Here is a 17,132-nt window from a genome sequence, read left to right as displayed (position 1 = left end):
TAGCAGGGGACTTTGTAATTAGGCTAACTGGAGCAGGACAGATGTGTTAATACCTGAGGTGCCACAGCTACAAGCCACCTGTGTTTTTCTGTGCATCACGTTTATCATTGTAAATTGACTGAGCGCTGGCACAGGTGGCCAAGAGGGGCTGTGGTATCTCTGTCCCTTGAGATATTCAAAAGCTGCCTAAATGTGGTCCCATGCAGCTGCAGGTGGCCTGGCTCAAGTGGGGGGTGGAACAGATGACCTCCAGAGGTCCTGGCCAACCTCAGCCTTTCTGTGATTTTGAAATTCAGAAAAATGCATGCAGAGTGATGTTTCCGGGGGAAAAAATTCCTACGTTGATTTCTTTTCCTTCCTGACTCCTACTGATATGCCCTTAAATGAAAGCCCTGCCTCTGCCATTTGCTGTAGCTCAAGGACTTCTGGGATGTAGCTTGGCTGGCCCTTATGGCTTAAGGATCGTTGCAAAAGATGGCTTTTGTGGCTGCTGGCTGAAGAAATGCTGAATGGCATTTCCCTGTTCTCTCACTGGTCTTGAAGAGGAGGGAAGCTGCCATGGCTTTAATAGCAAGTACTGCACAGTTAGAAGAAAATTGACTGCCCTTTGTGTTGCTTTGCTATCTGCTGATTTATAAATTGTAATGCTTTTCATTAAAAAGGGGGAAAAAATGTAGTATCTGGTCTCTGTGGTTCCCAGATCGTTAGCAGGATCAATTCTTTTTTCACTGCAGAGATCAGATGCTACAGTCTTGCATAGCCAGACCCTCAGCTCCTGACATCCCAAGCAAACAATGCAGAAGCAGAAGAGCTTGTGTATGGCTGCCTGAATTGCTGTGTCTGGATTTTTGTCATGGTAGAAAATTCTTCCCTCGCTTTGGAGCCTGTGAAAAGTGAATTTGGTCCCTTCCAGGATAGGACCAGGGCAGTTTCATCAGATTGAGTACTAGAAATGTTAAGTCTCTTAACTGGAGACTGAGAGAGAGATTTTTGGTTGCTTCAGGAAGTTGATAATAGGATATGAAACTTTCACCTCTGAAGGAGGACTGCTAATAACTTGAAATAGTTGATATCTGAGGATGTGTGCTCTGGTGCTGGAGTGAAATAAATTGAATGTGACTCAGTCCAGTTCTAGCCCTAGCCCACCACCACTGCTAACATGATTTGCAACCCTTCTGGAGGTGCCAGAAGATTGTCTAAGAGCCAAGTGTGTAGAGCAGACTGAATTTACTTCTTAGTCGTGGATGTGGTTGAGTCACAAGCTTGCGTGTTCTCAGTAAACACTGTAACTGTTCTGTGGATTAATAGTGCTCAATATACAGAGGGTTGTGAGACTGTATATACATCATAAGATGCTGCCTTCTGCTATTATTAGTCTTAGTGTGGCTATGAGCATGCCATTTAACGTGTCACAGCTTTAACCTCCCATCCCCCACAGAATGGGGCTTATGGGGTTGCTAAAATGTGATTATAAATTGCTCTGTACTACTACATAGCACGAGGCATTCTCAGTTCTTTGCTTTCCCTCTCTAGGGTGGATACATGCGGTTTATACTCCAGTAGATTCTCTGGTGTTTGGTGGAAATATCCTGCATAGCTTTAATGTTCCCATGCAGCTTCGCATCTATGAAATTGAGGACAGAACAAGGGTAAGGACACTCGATTCTCTTTTTAACTGAACAGTTCTTTGTCACCGTGATCTGTCTCTATCTTGTATTCCTTTTTGAGAAACTAGAGCTGGTGGGATCTCCATGTCAGATTGATTGAGAGGTAAACATGAAATAATGAGACTTTCAGATGCTGGCTATTTTTAGTGGCATTCGCTCATCTGTTTTTCCCCTGCTTCCTACAGACACGTCCGTTCTGTATCGTCTGTTTGCCCGCTGAACTTTTTAAACACATCCCCTTTTGCACAGAAGCCTATTGCCACCACAGACCTTTGTGCCAGTACTTCTGGTAACCCCCTGCTGATTGTTTGTCTTTGCACACTGGCAATGGACATCTAAGAATGGAGAGCTAATGGGATTGAGATGGTTTTGCTGTCCACAGCTGAACTGAGAAAGCTGCAGAGAGGCTGCTTATGAAACAGCATCTTCTGTGCTTAGCAGGATTTTGTTTTACAGTGACTCAATATAGTGCAAAATGTCATGGGATAGAGGCTGGGTTGAGACATTAGACTGAAGATTGTGATGTTCATCTGGGTGTAGCATCTGCCTCTAGAAAGGGTGCAGCATCCTGGAGGAGGTGATCATGCAGCCTCTGTGTTGGGAGTGAAAGTGATGCTGTTCATTGATAAACTTCAGTTCCTGGCTGAATTTCATAAAGTATCAGAATCTGAAGGAAGTGTCACTACTTTACTAGGCTGTGCAAGGCAATCAGAGCAATTTGATGCAAATTTAGATAGAGGCTTTCTGTAGCTGGCTATTGTGACAGGGCTGGTAAGCCACTAGCTCATGTGCTAGGTGGAGTGCTCATGGAGAGTGGGCTGCACAGCAGCAGGAAGCTGCAGTGCTTCATCACTAGGAAGTCTTAAGTGATACGTCGGTAGTGTTCAGTGTTGTTCACCTCTACAAGAAGGCACGATTCTGGCTCCAAGTGGGCTTTTTGCCCCTGATCACTTTCCTTTGTGGGAGAATGCCTTCATCTGAGACACCAGCATTGTTCAGGAATGCATTTCTAGCTCAGTGCATGGAAGGGTTTCCTATTGCCAGCCTGTCTGCCAGTGTTGTGTTGGGAAGGGGCTGCTTCCTGATTTCGCAGGAGGTGGCAAGGCCTGGTAATCTTCACATCACAAAGCAGGTGGAAGCATTTGGTTTCCTAGAGTGATTTTAGTGGAAAGAAGGACTCTTAAGTAGAAAAATGAATTCCTGGAGGAAGACAGGTAAAAGCAAATGCTGAAATTCAGAGCAGTTAGAACAGAAAGAATGTAGTGAAAAACAGGAGTGGAGATAAAGGACAGAATAGAGTTCAGCCTGGCTTTGAGTAGATGTTCCCAAGGCAGGAATGTGAAGTATCTGGGAGTAAAGGTACTTGAACAAGAAAATGTTCTGATGGCAGAAGCTGGAAGGGACTCACCAGCTTCTTTTGCAGAGTGAAGGGAGCTGAGCTGAGCTGTAGGAGCCCTTCAGAGAAAGAGCAGGAGGCCAGAGATGGACTGGGGCTACACGAAGGTGCCAGGCATAAGAAGGGTCTTAGTCTCTGTAAATAAGAACCAACAGTGCTGGGTATGTGTATTGCAGCTGCTCAAAGGGAGGGTGTGTGTTGTCATATAGGATACTGGCACTGGCAACTTGAAGGGAAAAGAAACTATTTCCATTCATGTCTGTGGGGAAGATGGCAAGCAAATGCTCTTCTTCCTGATGTAGAAGAGCTGACATCTTGTTCCCATTGGACTTAGCAACCCAAAGCCACACGTTTTGCCAGAGTTGGAACTGGTTAGTAGTGCTTCATGTCAGCTTTGATCTCCAAAGCTTTTATAGCAGGAGGCAGATTGCCCCATTATGGTTAGGTATTTTTGTAACCTTTAGGAACCTGCCAGACAGTTAACTGCAGTGCCTTTGAAAAGTCACTGGTACTTGATCCTATGGGAAGGTTCTCAGGGTGTGATATTTGCCTCTTTAAAAATGTCCTATCACTGATTTTTGTGAAGGGATACTGCAACATTTGGAGATCCCAAATCAGACCTTGACTTATTTGATATAATTTTCTTTAAAGTCCAATGTCGTTCTTTATAATTTTCCCTTTGAAAAAATACTTCAGGATATCAAAAAAGGCCAGTGTAAGCCAACAGCCCAGAACTTCCCCAACTTTACAGTAACTATTTCAGCTCTTGTACTGCGTTGTGCTAGCAGTGTGAATTGGGCAGTCCTGTGCCTGTGTTTGCAAGCTTTTAGGCAGCTTTACTATAACAAACTTGTGTGTACAGCTGAAGAATATAAGAGTTCAAGACTTTAACAAAATATAGACCTTGCAATTAAAGTTTGATAAGAGATGGGAACATCAGTACTGTTACTTGGAAATAACACCCACCCAACCCCCCCCCCCAAAAAAAAAAAAACCCAAGAAAAAACATGCAGGAATCTTAAAGGATAAGTGTTTTCAAAATAGAATTCCAGTGTGTTTTGCTTTATTTGCTTTGCCAATCAAATTTTGTAATTTCTTTGTGCAAATAATTTTATTTGTCCAAATAATTTCATCATGCACAGGCTAGGATAGCAGGCTCCGTACAGTAAGCAGCTCACACAGATTTGGCAGTGTGAACGTACTGCAAATGACTTTCTCATCAGTATTGATCTTTCCATTGTGTGCAGCACAGAAGTAAATTACATGATGTGGCTGACGAAGTAATTCGCCACACTCAAATCAAAGTGTAATACAGGTGTGTTTCCCCTCTTCATTTGGCACAGAGCAATTTTATGGAGGTTTCACTGTGTTTAAACTTGCTATATAATGCTTAATCATCTTTGCTGATATTCAGAGTCATTTTTATGCTAGGTGTAGTTGTTATTGTCTTAGCAGCTAAGACAAGAATAAATACATGGTTGAAACGGTAATGCTGATTTACAGCCTGATAAAATTGCCTGGTTTATATACTTGTCATGCTTATTCTAGCTTAATTTCTCATATCCCTGGGAGACTTCTTAAGAGGGTTATAGCCATTTTAAAATAGTTTTAAGGAGTAATAAAAAACATGTCTATTGTTAGAAACAGCTCCTAATGTGCAGTTGAGGTAAACAAATCTTCTCCAGCCTTATAGTTTGTAGAGACTCATTTTGCAGTCTGGCTTTCCGAGAGGCCAATTAACAGCTAGTCAAATAGGCCAAGCTGTTTAGCTCTCTGCTAGACCAGCTTGAGTACTGCAGAGCAGGCTGCCCTGCTGAGATGCATCAGCTTGGCATAGGGGTGTTACAGCTCTGTGTTGCTGAAGAGGGAGAACGTGTCAACCTGAGGCTCAACTCATCTAAATGTAACACCTTTAAAAGATTTGAATGTGCAGAGGGTCAGATACACGTAAGGTGGTCACTCACAGATGATGTTGTCTGCTGCTGATCTGGTTTTCTGGAACTTAATCTGCTAACTTGAAATACTACCATAACTTATAAATAATCATGTATTGGTTTTCAAGATTCCGATTGGAGTGATGAGTTTATAATACAAATAGAGTTTGTAATGATCTTCATGGACATTGTGGAAGGGAAATAATTTCTTAAGGAAAATCTGTGCCTTGCTTGCTTGGAGTGTTTTGTTTTGGAGGGCGATACAAGTCTCTACAATTATTTCACTTTGAACTGAAGAAATAGATCGTACTCCAGAGATGATTTTTCTCACTGCAGAGGAATAATTAGAGAAAATATTCAGTGGTTTGTAAATTATTAATCATAGAAGTTAGATCTGGAAACGCCCATTAGATGATGGAGTCGGTCTCCGTGCTGGTGGGGGATCTCATCCTCAGGCAGTGGCCATATCAGCTGCTACACTTTAAATTGAGCACAGAACTTTTTTCTTTTTTTCTCCAAAATAAGAGTTCATTTGATCATAACTCAACAGCGGTGGAAGTGTGGACATATATGCAATACAGTTCATATCCATTATAATTAATAAATGTCCAGAGATGTCATAAATAATGTACTCCTCCCTACTTCTCCACCAGGCGAATTTTAAAAGATTTCTGACGCAGAGTTAGGCTCGCTGTAATGGCAAAAGCCACTGTAGGTCTTTGCACAGCATCTCTCGCCTTATGTGGCAGCTCTTCTGAAAGTTTGTGAAAGCAGAGCCTTCTCGGGCAAGTGGTGAATTACAGAGACATGGAGGGATTTGCTGTGGGTTGGAACATTGAGAGCGAAGCAATTAGGAACTCAAATTGAATATTAAAGATTGATATACATAACGGGAGCACTGCATGCATTACTGCCTTGTCTTTCACATTGAATTAACATTGGTAACAACTAAATTTGGTGAAGCTCAGAATCTGTCAACAAATGTTGAGCAATGATGTCTTTAATATTCCCAGGCATGTGGCTGAAAACCTTTTGAAGGCTGAGGGGTGGAAGGCGGCTTCCTGGTTTTTGTAAGTCAATTCTTCGCAAATTTCGTTTCCTGCAGTGCTCTCCTGGAAAAATTTGAGTTCCTTTATTAGCATATATTTTAGCATGGCTAATTTCCCCTGTGTTCTGTAATAGTGATAAGTGACTGAGTCTCTTCTTTGTGACAAATAACTAAACCGAAGGAAAGATTTTCTATTTCAAGAAGGCCCTGGGGTTAAATATGCTCACATTTAAGGGGATGCTTGTTGGTTTTTCCTTTTCCTTTTTTAGTTTTCCACTATGTTTTGTAACAAAACAAAAACAGTACAGGGAAACACTGGAAGAGTTGCAGTTCTGCTGGATGATGACCCGTAGCGACACGCAGTTCAGATTTGTCAGCTGCATTTGTGTTGGCTTTAAGAAATCCAAACTTCTGGGAATTGCCATGTTGTGTTTAAATCTGACATTGTGATACCTTGAGTGGGACAACGCAGTGCGTTTTCCCCTAATTACATTTTGTTTCACTGCTAAAAGTGTTTGTGCTTCCTCTGGGAACAGCAGCAAGTTCCTTACCCACCTTGGGAGTGGTTCTCATGCATGGGCATTCTTGTAAGTCTTCAGCATGCTCAAGTGGGTGCTCCTGCCACCAGGCAGATGCTCTGACTGTGCCTGCTGTGCAGAGCCAAGCCTGAGCTGCCCGATGCTGCTGATAGTTGGTCTGTTCTGACTTTGCAGGTTTTTGGGTGATGTAGGTGGTGTTCTGTATTGTTTGGTTGTTTAAATGGACTCTCCAAGGTAACGGTATTTCTAGAGCAGTCCTGCATTTTTATTAAAGCTGGGCAGGCACCTCTTGGCTAGGTGAGCAGTTAAAATGCTTAATGTGTCTTAAAGCAGTTCCTATAACCCAGTGCAGTGCAGGCCTGCAAAATGCAGATTTCTGTGTCACCAGAAGGAAGAAGTGTGCAGTGTTAAGTACAAGAGCATGCAAGATGCATGGCATCCATTTTTAACAAATCACAGTCTATGTATGTTATTGCATTTTAGGAGCTTCCTAGATCTTCCTTGGTGCAGTGACTCCCACAAACAACAAACGATAGGGGAAGGCTGCGAAACCCACTTAATTTTCTTCTTAATCTGAAATAATCTCCCAGATGTACAGTGTTGGAGAATAAGCTTTTTCTGTGAAAACAACAGGTCTAAGATGGAAGAAAAAGTGCACAGCTTGGCAGTCTTTTGTTACAGTCCTGCTTTCTGTTTTGTTTGTGGTAAAAGTTAACTTGCTACCAAAATATTAAGCATAAACCACAAGCCAGATTTTAACTTCTAATGTGTATTTACCAGTAATTAAGAATTTGTTCATTTGTTTAATCAAACTGTTGGGAAGACGATAATGAGAAAAGATGCATTTCCTGCTTGAGTCATTTTAGGTAATGCTGCCATTTTGATAAAAAATCATCTGATAGTGTTCGGGAAAAGAAAAAAATGCGCCTCTATTTTAACTTGAATTCTGGCAACTAACATCTGTATGTGACCACCCTATGTTTATACTGTAGGTAAATAATGCTGTGGGAGCCGCCCATCACTTCCATGATTTCACAAGAACACAAACCCTTTCCTCTCCCGCCACCCCAGGAGGATACAAATTACTGAACCAAGAAATGATGCTATCATGGCAGGCAGGCAGGCAGGCTCTCATTTTGTATGCTGAAGGCGTACGGCTCACGCGGCTCCCACCCTCCCTCCCCTCCCCCTGCACACTGTTTGTGCTCTTGATAACATGAGGAGAATGATGACTGGCCCTTGTGCTGCAAACTTCCCTTCCTCATGGACTGACAGTCTCGCTCTTGCTTTCAGGTGCATGCCAAATTCCGTTATCCTTTCTACTATGAAATGTGCTGGTATGTTCTGGAGAGATACGTGTCCTGTGTGACCCAGCGCTGCCACCTCAGCAAAGAGTACCAGAAAGAATCAATGTTAATTGGTGAGTGAATCCTTTGACTGCGTGTTCAAACCGATGCTGGCACCCTAGGCTAGTTACTGCTTTGTTTTCTACAGAGAAGATCATAAATTAAATTGGAGAATTGTAGAAATTCTAACAAACTGTTTGTTTTGAGGCGGGGAGGTTTTGACTCCTAAGCATTTTCATGAAGCACCAACTTACTCTGGTATCTATTGAGCATTCCTAAGCAAGCGGATCCCAGGAAAATAATTTTTGGATGCATTTATTTCTTGGTTTCAGTACTGTGTGTGTTGAGATGATCTGCCAAACGGTTGAGGATTTACTGCTGTGTTTGGCACAGTACCTTAGTAGCCAGAAATGCGTGCATTGCAAATGTGCTCTAGTAGGATGGATATTTAGTCCTTTTATAGCATGTCTCCTCTACAGAATGCAGTTTGGTCACTAAACCTGGCTTCTTTTTCTTTTCTTTAATCTTGACTTTAATTCTTTCTGTTTGGTGACTGACTTCTAGTTGCAGAGAATAACAAAACCAAGCATACACCTACCAAATCTACGTGATCTATAATCTAAGAACGGGGAGATCACAGAAACCTTTAAAACAACAGCTGAAAATGGACCACAGCAGAGATGGGGTGCCTGGGGCAGGAAGGCATTGCCTTGGTATTGGTGTGAGCTTTGCATCAGTGTGGTGCAATTCCAGTTGTTGCTTTTCTGAACTACCCTTTTTTCCTCCTTTCTTTTACTGGAACGAGCTTGTGGACCTTGCTACCTCCCTGCTTTTAAGCAAAGAATTGCTGAAAGTAGCACAAACACCGAATCTCAACCGATACATACTAAGTGTGGGGGAGGACTAAAGCATTTCTGTGTTTCCCACTCTGCGATGCAAATTGGAGTGAACCTGGACTGTGTGGAAGTGTAAGAGGGAAATGACCACTTAGCAGCATAATTCTAAGTAGAAGTAGTTGCTGAAGGTACAGGCAGAAGGACCTAAAAGTCTGTGTGAATCAGCCAGAGAAATTTCTTGGGGTCCCTAGGAATTTGAGTGCTGCACATTTTGCATCTTTGCTTTTTGAGACCCTGAATGAAGGGACAGTAAAACAGGAACTCCATGTGGAGGAATTTTTGTGTAAGATCATCTTGAGCAAAGGACAAATTAGCCTTTTGGATTAGCAATGTAAAAAAAGGCAACGAGAAAACTCTGGTAACTGCATTCCTTAGGAAATAAAGAACCAACCTAGTGTTGTAAAAACCACTGGCACAGAAAGAGGCTCTTCCTGTTGGCAAGGTGGGGGTGCCAGATCACTGAGGTGTGATTTCAGAACAAATTAGATACGGAGAGTGGATGGTTCAGGATATTGAGATGGGACCTTTTCCAGCTAAATCACCAGTGTGAATTCAAGCCCAGCTCAGTAATTACTGATAATGATTTGGTGATCCCCATGAAATGTGTCTCCATCCAGTTACTGACTGGGAGATATTCCAATCATATAAAAGCTTAGTGGGAACCATAGATGTCCAGTGTCTGGATGGAAAAGGATTATTTTGCAAGACCAAAGTGTCAACCACACAGGCATCAAATCAGCCCCAGCTATTTGGGAAATGATTTGGTGACAGTAATGTTACCAGACAGTCGTCTTGTCTGCGAGCCTTCAGTTGTTGGCCTGCTGGAAAGTGACGCTATTCTCAACTGTTTCACTGTTAATTCAGCATGGTTTTATGGCCATTTCAAGCTGCATGAAAGAAACATATTGCTCTCGTAAGATGGGAATCTGGCTTTGTGAACTCTTGTCCTGTGAGCTGAATCAGTTCAGTGACCTGACAGAAAATGAACCCTCCCAAAAACACAACATGTTTGTTAGCAGTAAGACTGCTGGGCTGATCAGATGTGTGGCCCACTGCAGGGATGCTGGTGCCAGGCCCTGGGCTGTTGTTGCTGTCTTGAACAGATCACCTCTTCCAGTTTACTGAAGTGCTATCCACTGACAGCATGTGGTTCATCTACCTGCCTGCTATCTTTTGACTTCAGGTATTAGCATGCTGATAAAATCTCTGACATTGACATCCAGGGTTTTTCTCTCCAGGAGTGACAGATTTATACTTTGTCAGACACTTGCTTTTTATTTCTTGGCAGAGCCTTAACCTTAAAATAATTATTTAGCTGAGAACTGCAGTTCAAAAGCCCAGATCTGCTATATCTACTGGATCTTTCAGTTTGGCATTTATCAAATTCTCTGCAAGAGTAAAGGTACATTATTTACCTTTACAAAACTATGTTGTTTTGTTCTGCTTGAGTAATACTGTTCCAGATACTTGCTTGTCTTTCTTTTAACTGATCTCAGCATCCAGCCTCTTGACTCAAGTAAATCTCTGTGAATTTTAATCCTTGAATTAAATTGTTCTGTGATATCTCTATCTTACTGTTGTGCATCAGCAGTGGGATGGAAGATCTAAGAGAAGTCAATGCTCCAGAAACTGACTGCTTTGATTTAGAAACTTTTCTTCAGAACTGCTAAGGTCCTTAAATTGTTAAATGCTCATCTCTTCCTTAGAGATTTCTCTATCTTCAAGCTGTGCCTTGATTTCCCAGGAGAGAGTATCCCTTGATGAAGAATTTCCCGTCATTCTCCTTAAAGAGAAATGGAACAAAGTACTTAACTGCCCTGCAGGCCCCTCGATAGATTTAATTGTCTTCTGTCCTCCTTGGTTTCAGAAAAAAATCTCCACATCCTTGTATTCTTTTTCAGAAATTTCTCTTGAAGAATCATAGTGTTACTAATGTTTCTTATTTTTCCTCCGTTAATTTTTTCTTTGTTGACATACTTTGTTCTAAATGTCTACTTGCTAACTTTTCTTTTGGGTTCCAGATGTATTTCTTTTTTATTCCACCCTTGAGCTGTTCTGCTTTCTTTTCTTATATACCTTCTGATAGAGCAGTCCTACTGGATCTTAGGAGCAACAGGGATGACTTCTAGTTGATGACACCCTCCAGAGAGCACGCAGGATGCTGCCCATGGTCTCTGGGATTCACAAGGTGCTGATTTTTCATAGGATCAGTAGAGATTCAGTTCTTCTGTTTGAAAAAAACAGTTTACTGCAGTGATGGGGAACATCTCTGGAGAACACAGGAAACTGAGTTCGTAATCACTTGTGTTTTAAGGATATCTTTAGACTCTTCACATTACATTTTCATTGCACAGTATTTATGTACTTGGGCACGAATGACTCTTTGCAGACACTGCCTACTCGAGAAAATCTATTACTGTGATTGTGTTGTGATACCCTGTCAATATAGTTGTATGCTACTCCAGCAGTTTTTATTGTTCTTTGTATTTCTGTTTTCTAAATGTCTGGACTCCCAAAACTTCAGAAAACAACAAGCAAACAAGCTGTGCTTGCAGGTGAGGCAAAAACCCTGAGTGTTCCCACTCCCTAAATGAAAACGCCTGCCATTCTAAGTGAGGAGAAGACTACTGAGGATTCCCTTCCTGTTCTTCAGGCCCGGAATGAGATTTCAGGCAGTTGCCTCCTAGGTAGTGAGAGCTGTTCTTCTCATCTCTTCCACTGTAGGGCAGGCTCTCAGGGGAATGATGACATGACAGAAATCACAGGCTGCTGTAAAAGCACACCAGCTCTTTCCCTCCCCTTTTTCTTTTCCTTGCCCCTCTCAGCTGCAACATTTATCCTGCCAGCTGAAGTCAGAAAGGGATTCTATTTGGGTTTCAAGCTGGATTTGACCATCCAGTGTTTCAGGAGGGATATGTCTTCATTATTTTTACTCTTATCATGAATGAGTCTGTACTAGATGTTTTCAAGCACAATTGACCTTCAGTGAGATATGGATCTTGAGAGTGAGCTGACAAAGAGTAATTGGGAGAAGATACTGTGCTATCGGAAATACGCTTTCTCTGTCGCCTGCAGCTTTTAAGATCCCTATTGCTAAAATTTTAACAGGATGACTGTAACTGTGTATTAGGCCTGATGGATGAAGAAAATCTGCTCTCTAGCACGGTGAAGGAGCCATGTCTTTACTTTCTCCTTCTCAGGGGACAGAATAGATTTACTTATTGATGGACAGGTACTGGGCTACACTGAGTGATTTCTGTGTGGAGTGTTCCATGTAGAACATTTCTGGTATGCTCAGGTTGCTGCTGTTTTTGTTTCCTGCTAGCGAGTATGTTATTGCTGTCTTTAGCAGACCAATAGGAGCTGCTGTGCCAGGGTTTGAAACTGGAAATAGCAAGGTAGATATTAGACATTGGTCTGCTAGAAAGAGCTCAAAAGGTATTGTAATTACACCTCACCCTCCTCCGTATCTTCTAAGTCCTGTAATAGGGCAAGTCACTTTTCAGCAAGGAAAGAAACTGTATAATTATCCTTCTTGTACAAGGATACTTGTAACATGTGAGGAAAGTTAAGTGATTTGCCCAGAATCACAGGGAACTGAATTGCAGGGGGGGAAGAGGGGCAGAGGGCATTTCCAGCGCTGCCCTGTGGTCAAGCCTGGGCAGCTGCTGCTCTTCGGAGTTATACCACGGGCTGGTTGTATAGCCTGGGTTTATTTCCTGAGCATTGTGGAATGATGAGGGCCTTTAGGGCTGCCTCAGTGGGACTGGAATCTGAACTGGCCAACCATTGAGAAACTGGAGTTCTATCCAGGTGTTGGCTGGGGCACTGGCTTGGGAGAAACCACAGTTGCACTTAGGAGGAGCTCTTTTCCATGGAGAGGCTTTATAAAGCAAAAACCTCCAAGCCAGTGGTGTTCTGGTAGTATAGTGCTTAAAATGCACTTCTTGACAAAGATTACATTTATGTAGGGCATAATTGTACAGCGTAGTAACTCTGAGTCAGACACTGTATTCATTAAAATGAATAAATAAAAATCATGGCATGTTGCATTATAACAGAACACTTGAAAACACAACATTGAACCTTCCTCATTGTGAAGATATCCATCCATTATTGATCCCCTTGTGTTTTTTTTTGTTTTGTTTTGTTTTTTTAAATTAGCAACAGCAGCAGACAGTTGTTGTCTGTTGAAAGCAGTCCACTCTTAATCTGATGGTGTAACAGGACTGTAATCCTCTAGTGCTCCAGAACAGGCTGATGCACTCCAGGTTATTAGCAAGCCCTGTCCCATGGGTAGAGTTAGGCCAGCTATCACGTAACCGTCAGGCATGCAAACGGGCACTTGTCTTCTGATGGCTCATCTTGAGGTTAGATTTAGATTAATTCGTGCGTGTGTTCATACTTAGTGACTCTCCATTCCCAGATGTAGCTGGTGCAGCAGTGCCTGGTTTGTGCAGAGCAGTGGCAGCTGACACAGCTGAGCTGCTGGGCCCTGGCTGTGCTTGCTTCTGATGGGAATGGTTCCTCCTACACTGTGATGCTCTGCTCTTCTCTTGCCTTTTGTTTCAGTAGATCAGGGCAGGAGACAAAAAGTGGAGCTCTCTTGAAGACTGTTTTCTCTTAGCACCAGAGCATTACTTGCAGTAAATTATTCACACCTCCATAACATGATCTCCCTCTCTTTCCTTATGCCTTATCTGTGCTTGTGATTTGCCCCAGTTACAGCCATCAGTTCCTGTTCAGCAAAGCCACAGCACAGGAGGACAAAAACATAATTTTCTTTGTACAGAATTACACCAATTTCACTTGATAGCACTGTACTAGTACTACCAGCACAGGGATGTGTATCTGCTCTCTCCTGCTTCTTTTTTATTGCTGGTGTCTTCTCCCACCTAAATGGAGTTTTGTGCTTCAGTCAATTGCTAAATAGTTCACCAGGGCAGCGTGGCCTTGAGAACAGGTTCCAGTGCTGCACCCAAGGGACTGGATTCTGATTCCTGATTTTGCCCTAGATTTGTGACAATGAGCAAATCATTCTTTCTCCCAAGCATCTGTTTCTTCAACTGTAAAATGGGAAAATGACATAAGCTGATTATGTAGGCCTTCGAGGTGGATAAGTGTGCTAGCTACTGTGGACAAAGGAAAAAGCAGTATTAAATACAAGTTGGATAACCAAGTGTTTCTGAAGTGTTCTGGTTAAGATATTTTCTAAGCCTTTTTATTTTTCCAAGAGAAACATGGAGGTATGTTAGCATGGAGCAGAGAGGAGAAGCTGCAGTGGAGTTTTGCATGGCACCACTTCAACACTCAGAACAGTGTTCTTGCTACTTCATGGTGAAGTTTTAGTGGAGAGATACAGGCAGGAAGTTTGCCTGTACTACACATGGAGCTGGATTTGGCTGTGACCAGAATCTTGGCCATTAGTTTCCTACCTAGATTTCACGGCTCGATTGCATACAGTTGGGTAACAGTGGGGATTTTGGGGGGATACATAGTACGAAACTAAGATTAACAGTTCTGTAGACTCAGAAACTTGGGTTTAAATTTTCTCAGAAAGTACCTAGAATGTATCAGGGGCTGCAATTAGAAAAACAACATCATGTGACTCTCTGTCCTTGCATTTCTCAGTGTGTTTAGGCTACTTGTCTGTTTAAAAAAAAAAAAAAAAAGCACAACTGTAATCTTCAGTCTCTGAAGAGCAAAGAGTATTTGTGCGGTAACAAACTGAAGTTCTTGTTTTACCAGTGGTTGCTTGCAAACAGAGAGTACTGAGAAGTTGGTTTTGTGCTATGCAGAGTTGCTTTAAAAGAGATGTTGTAGTGCATTTTAACATGCTTTTTCCCATCGTTTTTTCTTTCCTTTAAAGCTGTAAGGTTACTGAATCTGATCTCTTTTGGATTGCCAGAAAAATTAATTGTATGTGAACTCTGCATATTCTTAATTGAAACCACAGAAGATTGAAGTGCTAAAGAAAGCATATTTTTTTCCCCAAATGTTTCCCCGTCGTTTAAACTGAGCAGATGTTAACCAAAAAGGCCAGCATTAAAAAAATGAAACAAATGAAAAAACAACCCAGAAAAATAGGCTGAATAAAGCTCATTCCTATCACATATTGACTTGGCATTATTCAGTGTCCTTTTAAATAGGCAGCTCCTAGTCCAGTCATAGAAGTGTTAAACTATAAACTATATGGGTAAAGATTCAGCATTCCTTTTCTAACTTTCAGATGCAAAGAGAAAACGCAGCATAGACAGCTATTCATCAGATTCGTGGTTAGACATGGATGAAGAATCTTGTGATGCTCATATCCGGGAGGAAAAGGATGACAGCTTGGATAAGAACTCCAAATCCCTGGTGGATGGCTCCTCCTCACCCAACAGCACACATTCAGAAGGAAAAGAGGGTGCGGGGAGAAAACAAAAAGCCACAGTAATGAGGTACCTAAAAAGAACTTTGTCTAATGAGTCAGATGACAGTGCAAAATCAGCGACCCCCACGGATTATCCCAAAACACCAACGGGGTCTCCAGCTACAGAAGTTTCAACCAAATGGACTCATCTCACAGAATTTGAACTGAAGGGATTGAAAGCCCTGGTGGAAAAGCTTGAATCTCTCCCAGAGAACAAGAAGTGTGTTCCAGAAGGCATTGAAGATCCGCAGGCTCTCCTGGAGGACATGAAGGTGAGTGTGATAGCTTTCTGATCCGTACAAACTGTCCTGTGGACACAGGAGATAGGAGGAGGTCAGGAGGCAAAGTTCTGCAGTAGAGAGGTAGAAACTTGTGTATGGTGACCTCATCCTATCAGCCTGCTATGCCATGGAGAGGGAAGTTATGCCTCTGACACAAGCCATCTTTGCACTGGGAAGGCAGCTGGTTGCAACCTGATTTGATTGATGCAGTGCAGCCATTTCTGACTGTTGCAGCTGTGCTCAGGGACCAAAAGTTTACATCTTTTTGCAGTTTAGCACTTATGTCCCACGTGTAAATATTATACCTCAAGTGGTCTGTTTATAGTCTTAATCTTCCCTTTTGGGTCTCTTTTCTGGAGTGTATATAACTGACACATACAATACATACATGTGTGATTTTAGTGCAGAAGATTGTCAAATGTTTTCTCTTGCATTTTTTATTCCCTTTTTTTAATTTTTATTTTTTATTTTTTATTTTTTTTAATCTATTTCATTTTCTTTTCCTCCATTGCCCTCTATAGGTTGATAATTATTCTCCATTGGTACGATGTACTGGTACAGTGTGGAGAAGGTATGAGAAGTGAATGCCCACTAGTGACAGATCTGCTCTTCAGATTTTTAGTGTGCAGGAAGTGGTGGGTACCTCGTTGGACACGGGGATAGGTTTCACCTGAAGGCCTGCATAGCTTTGTTGCTTCTGTCTGTGATCTGCAGCATTCCTTTGAATGAACTGGTTAGCTTTTCTGTACCTTGTTTTCACATCATGTGAAATAGGTGTATTAATACATTTTTAAAGTTGAGACCAGCATACTGTTTCTGTTTTACTTGGTCTTAAATAAAACTAAAATCTTTCTCTAGTACAGATAGGTCCAGTAACATGAAAATTGGGCCTGATTTGAAACTACTAATATTAATTTATAGTCTTGTGTTTGGATTACTGGTTTTGAGGTGCTTCTGTGTACTGTGTGTCATGTGACTCTTCAGCAACATGTTTTCTGTAGGTGAGAACTGTGTAAGCCACAGTCTGAAGGGCAGATAGGCGTTTGCATTGTAGAAGGAACTTTTTTCCTGAAGTTTAAAATATGGACCAAGTTCCACTTAAAAATAAACTTCCCCTTCTTGAGACCCCAGAAAGAGGTGCGCCGTGTGATAGATGCTGCAGATGTTCAGGCTGCGATTGTGCATGCTCTGTTGATGACATACTGCACTACACTGCAAAACATCTTACTAGAACATGGGGAGATACCATATGTGAGTCCACGTAGGAGCAGTGCTTTCTTAGCCTTTGCCAGAGCAGCGGGTTCACGGTTACAGAGATGGAGAACTTTGAGTGGACACTTAAGATCCTTGTGCTCTTTCAGTGCTTCTGTGCTTTAATTGGTATGAAGTGGGCATCTGCCAGTTGATTTTTGTGCCTCTTGGCAGATCTGTGATCTTGATGTTCCATCTTCTTTGATAATTGCACAGAAAATTGCCTGCATCTGAACTCCAATCTGTGCCAGCACACACTGTAACCGTCAGGATGTGCCCAACATCTGGACCTTTATGGTTCCCTGCTGGTTAAAGAGCTCATGACCACATCTAAACATCATACATGCTGCAGAATGGTGTTT

The 17,132-nt window shown here is 42.0% G+C and overlaps 1 protein-coding gene across 11 annotated transcripts in view; it reads left to right on the top strand.

Moving 5' to 3' along the window:
- The window catches only part of KDM2B (lysine demethylase 2B), a 100,113-nt gene that overhangs the window by 41,058 nt on the left and 41,923 nt on the right, over positions 1 to 17,132 (top strand). For all 11 annotated transcript variants that reach the window (XM_010720116.4, XM_085238905.1, XM_085238908.1 and 8 more), the window contains 3 exons: positions 1,534 to 1,649; positions 7,878 to 8,004; positions 15,056 to 15,510. In XM_010720116.4, the coding sequence (XP_010718418.2) occupies positions 1,534 to 1,649; positions 7,878 to 8,004; positions 15,056 to 15,510 (698 nt within the window). The remainder of the gene's footprint in view (positions 1 to 1,533; positions 1,650 to 7,877; positions 8,005 to 15,055; positions 15,511 to 17,132) is intronic.

The sequence above is a fragment of the Meleagris gallopavo genome, chromosome 17 (genome assembly GCF_905368555.1).
Source record: "Meleagris gallopavo chromosome 17, MGAL_WU_HG_1.1, whole genome shotgun sequence".
In the NCBI taxonomy this organism is placed as follows: Eukaryota; Metazoa; Chordata; class Aves; order Galliformes; family Phasianidae; genus Meleagris; species Meleagris gallopavo.
Note: the sequence above shows the minus strand (reverse complement) of the source record. Positions and strands in the feature narration are given on the sequence as shown.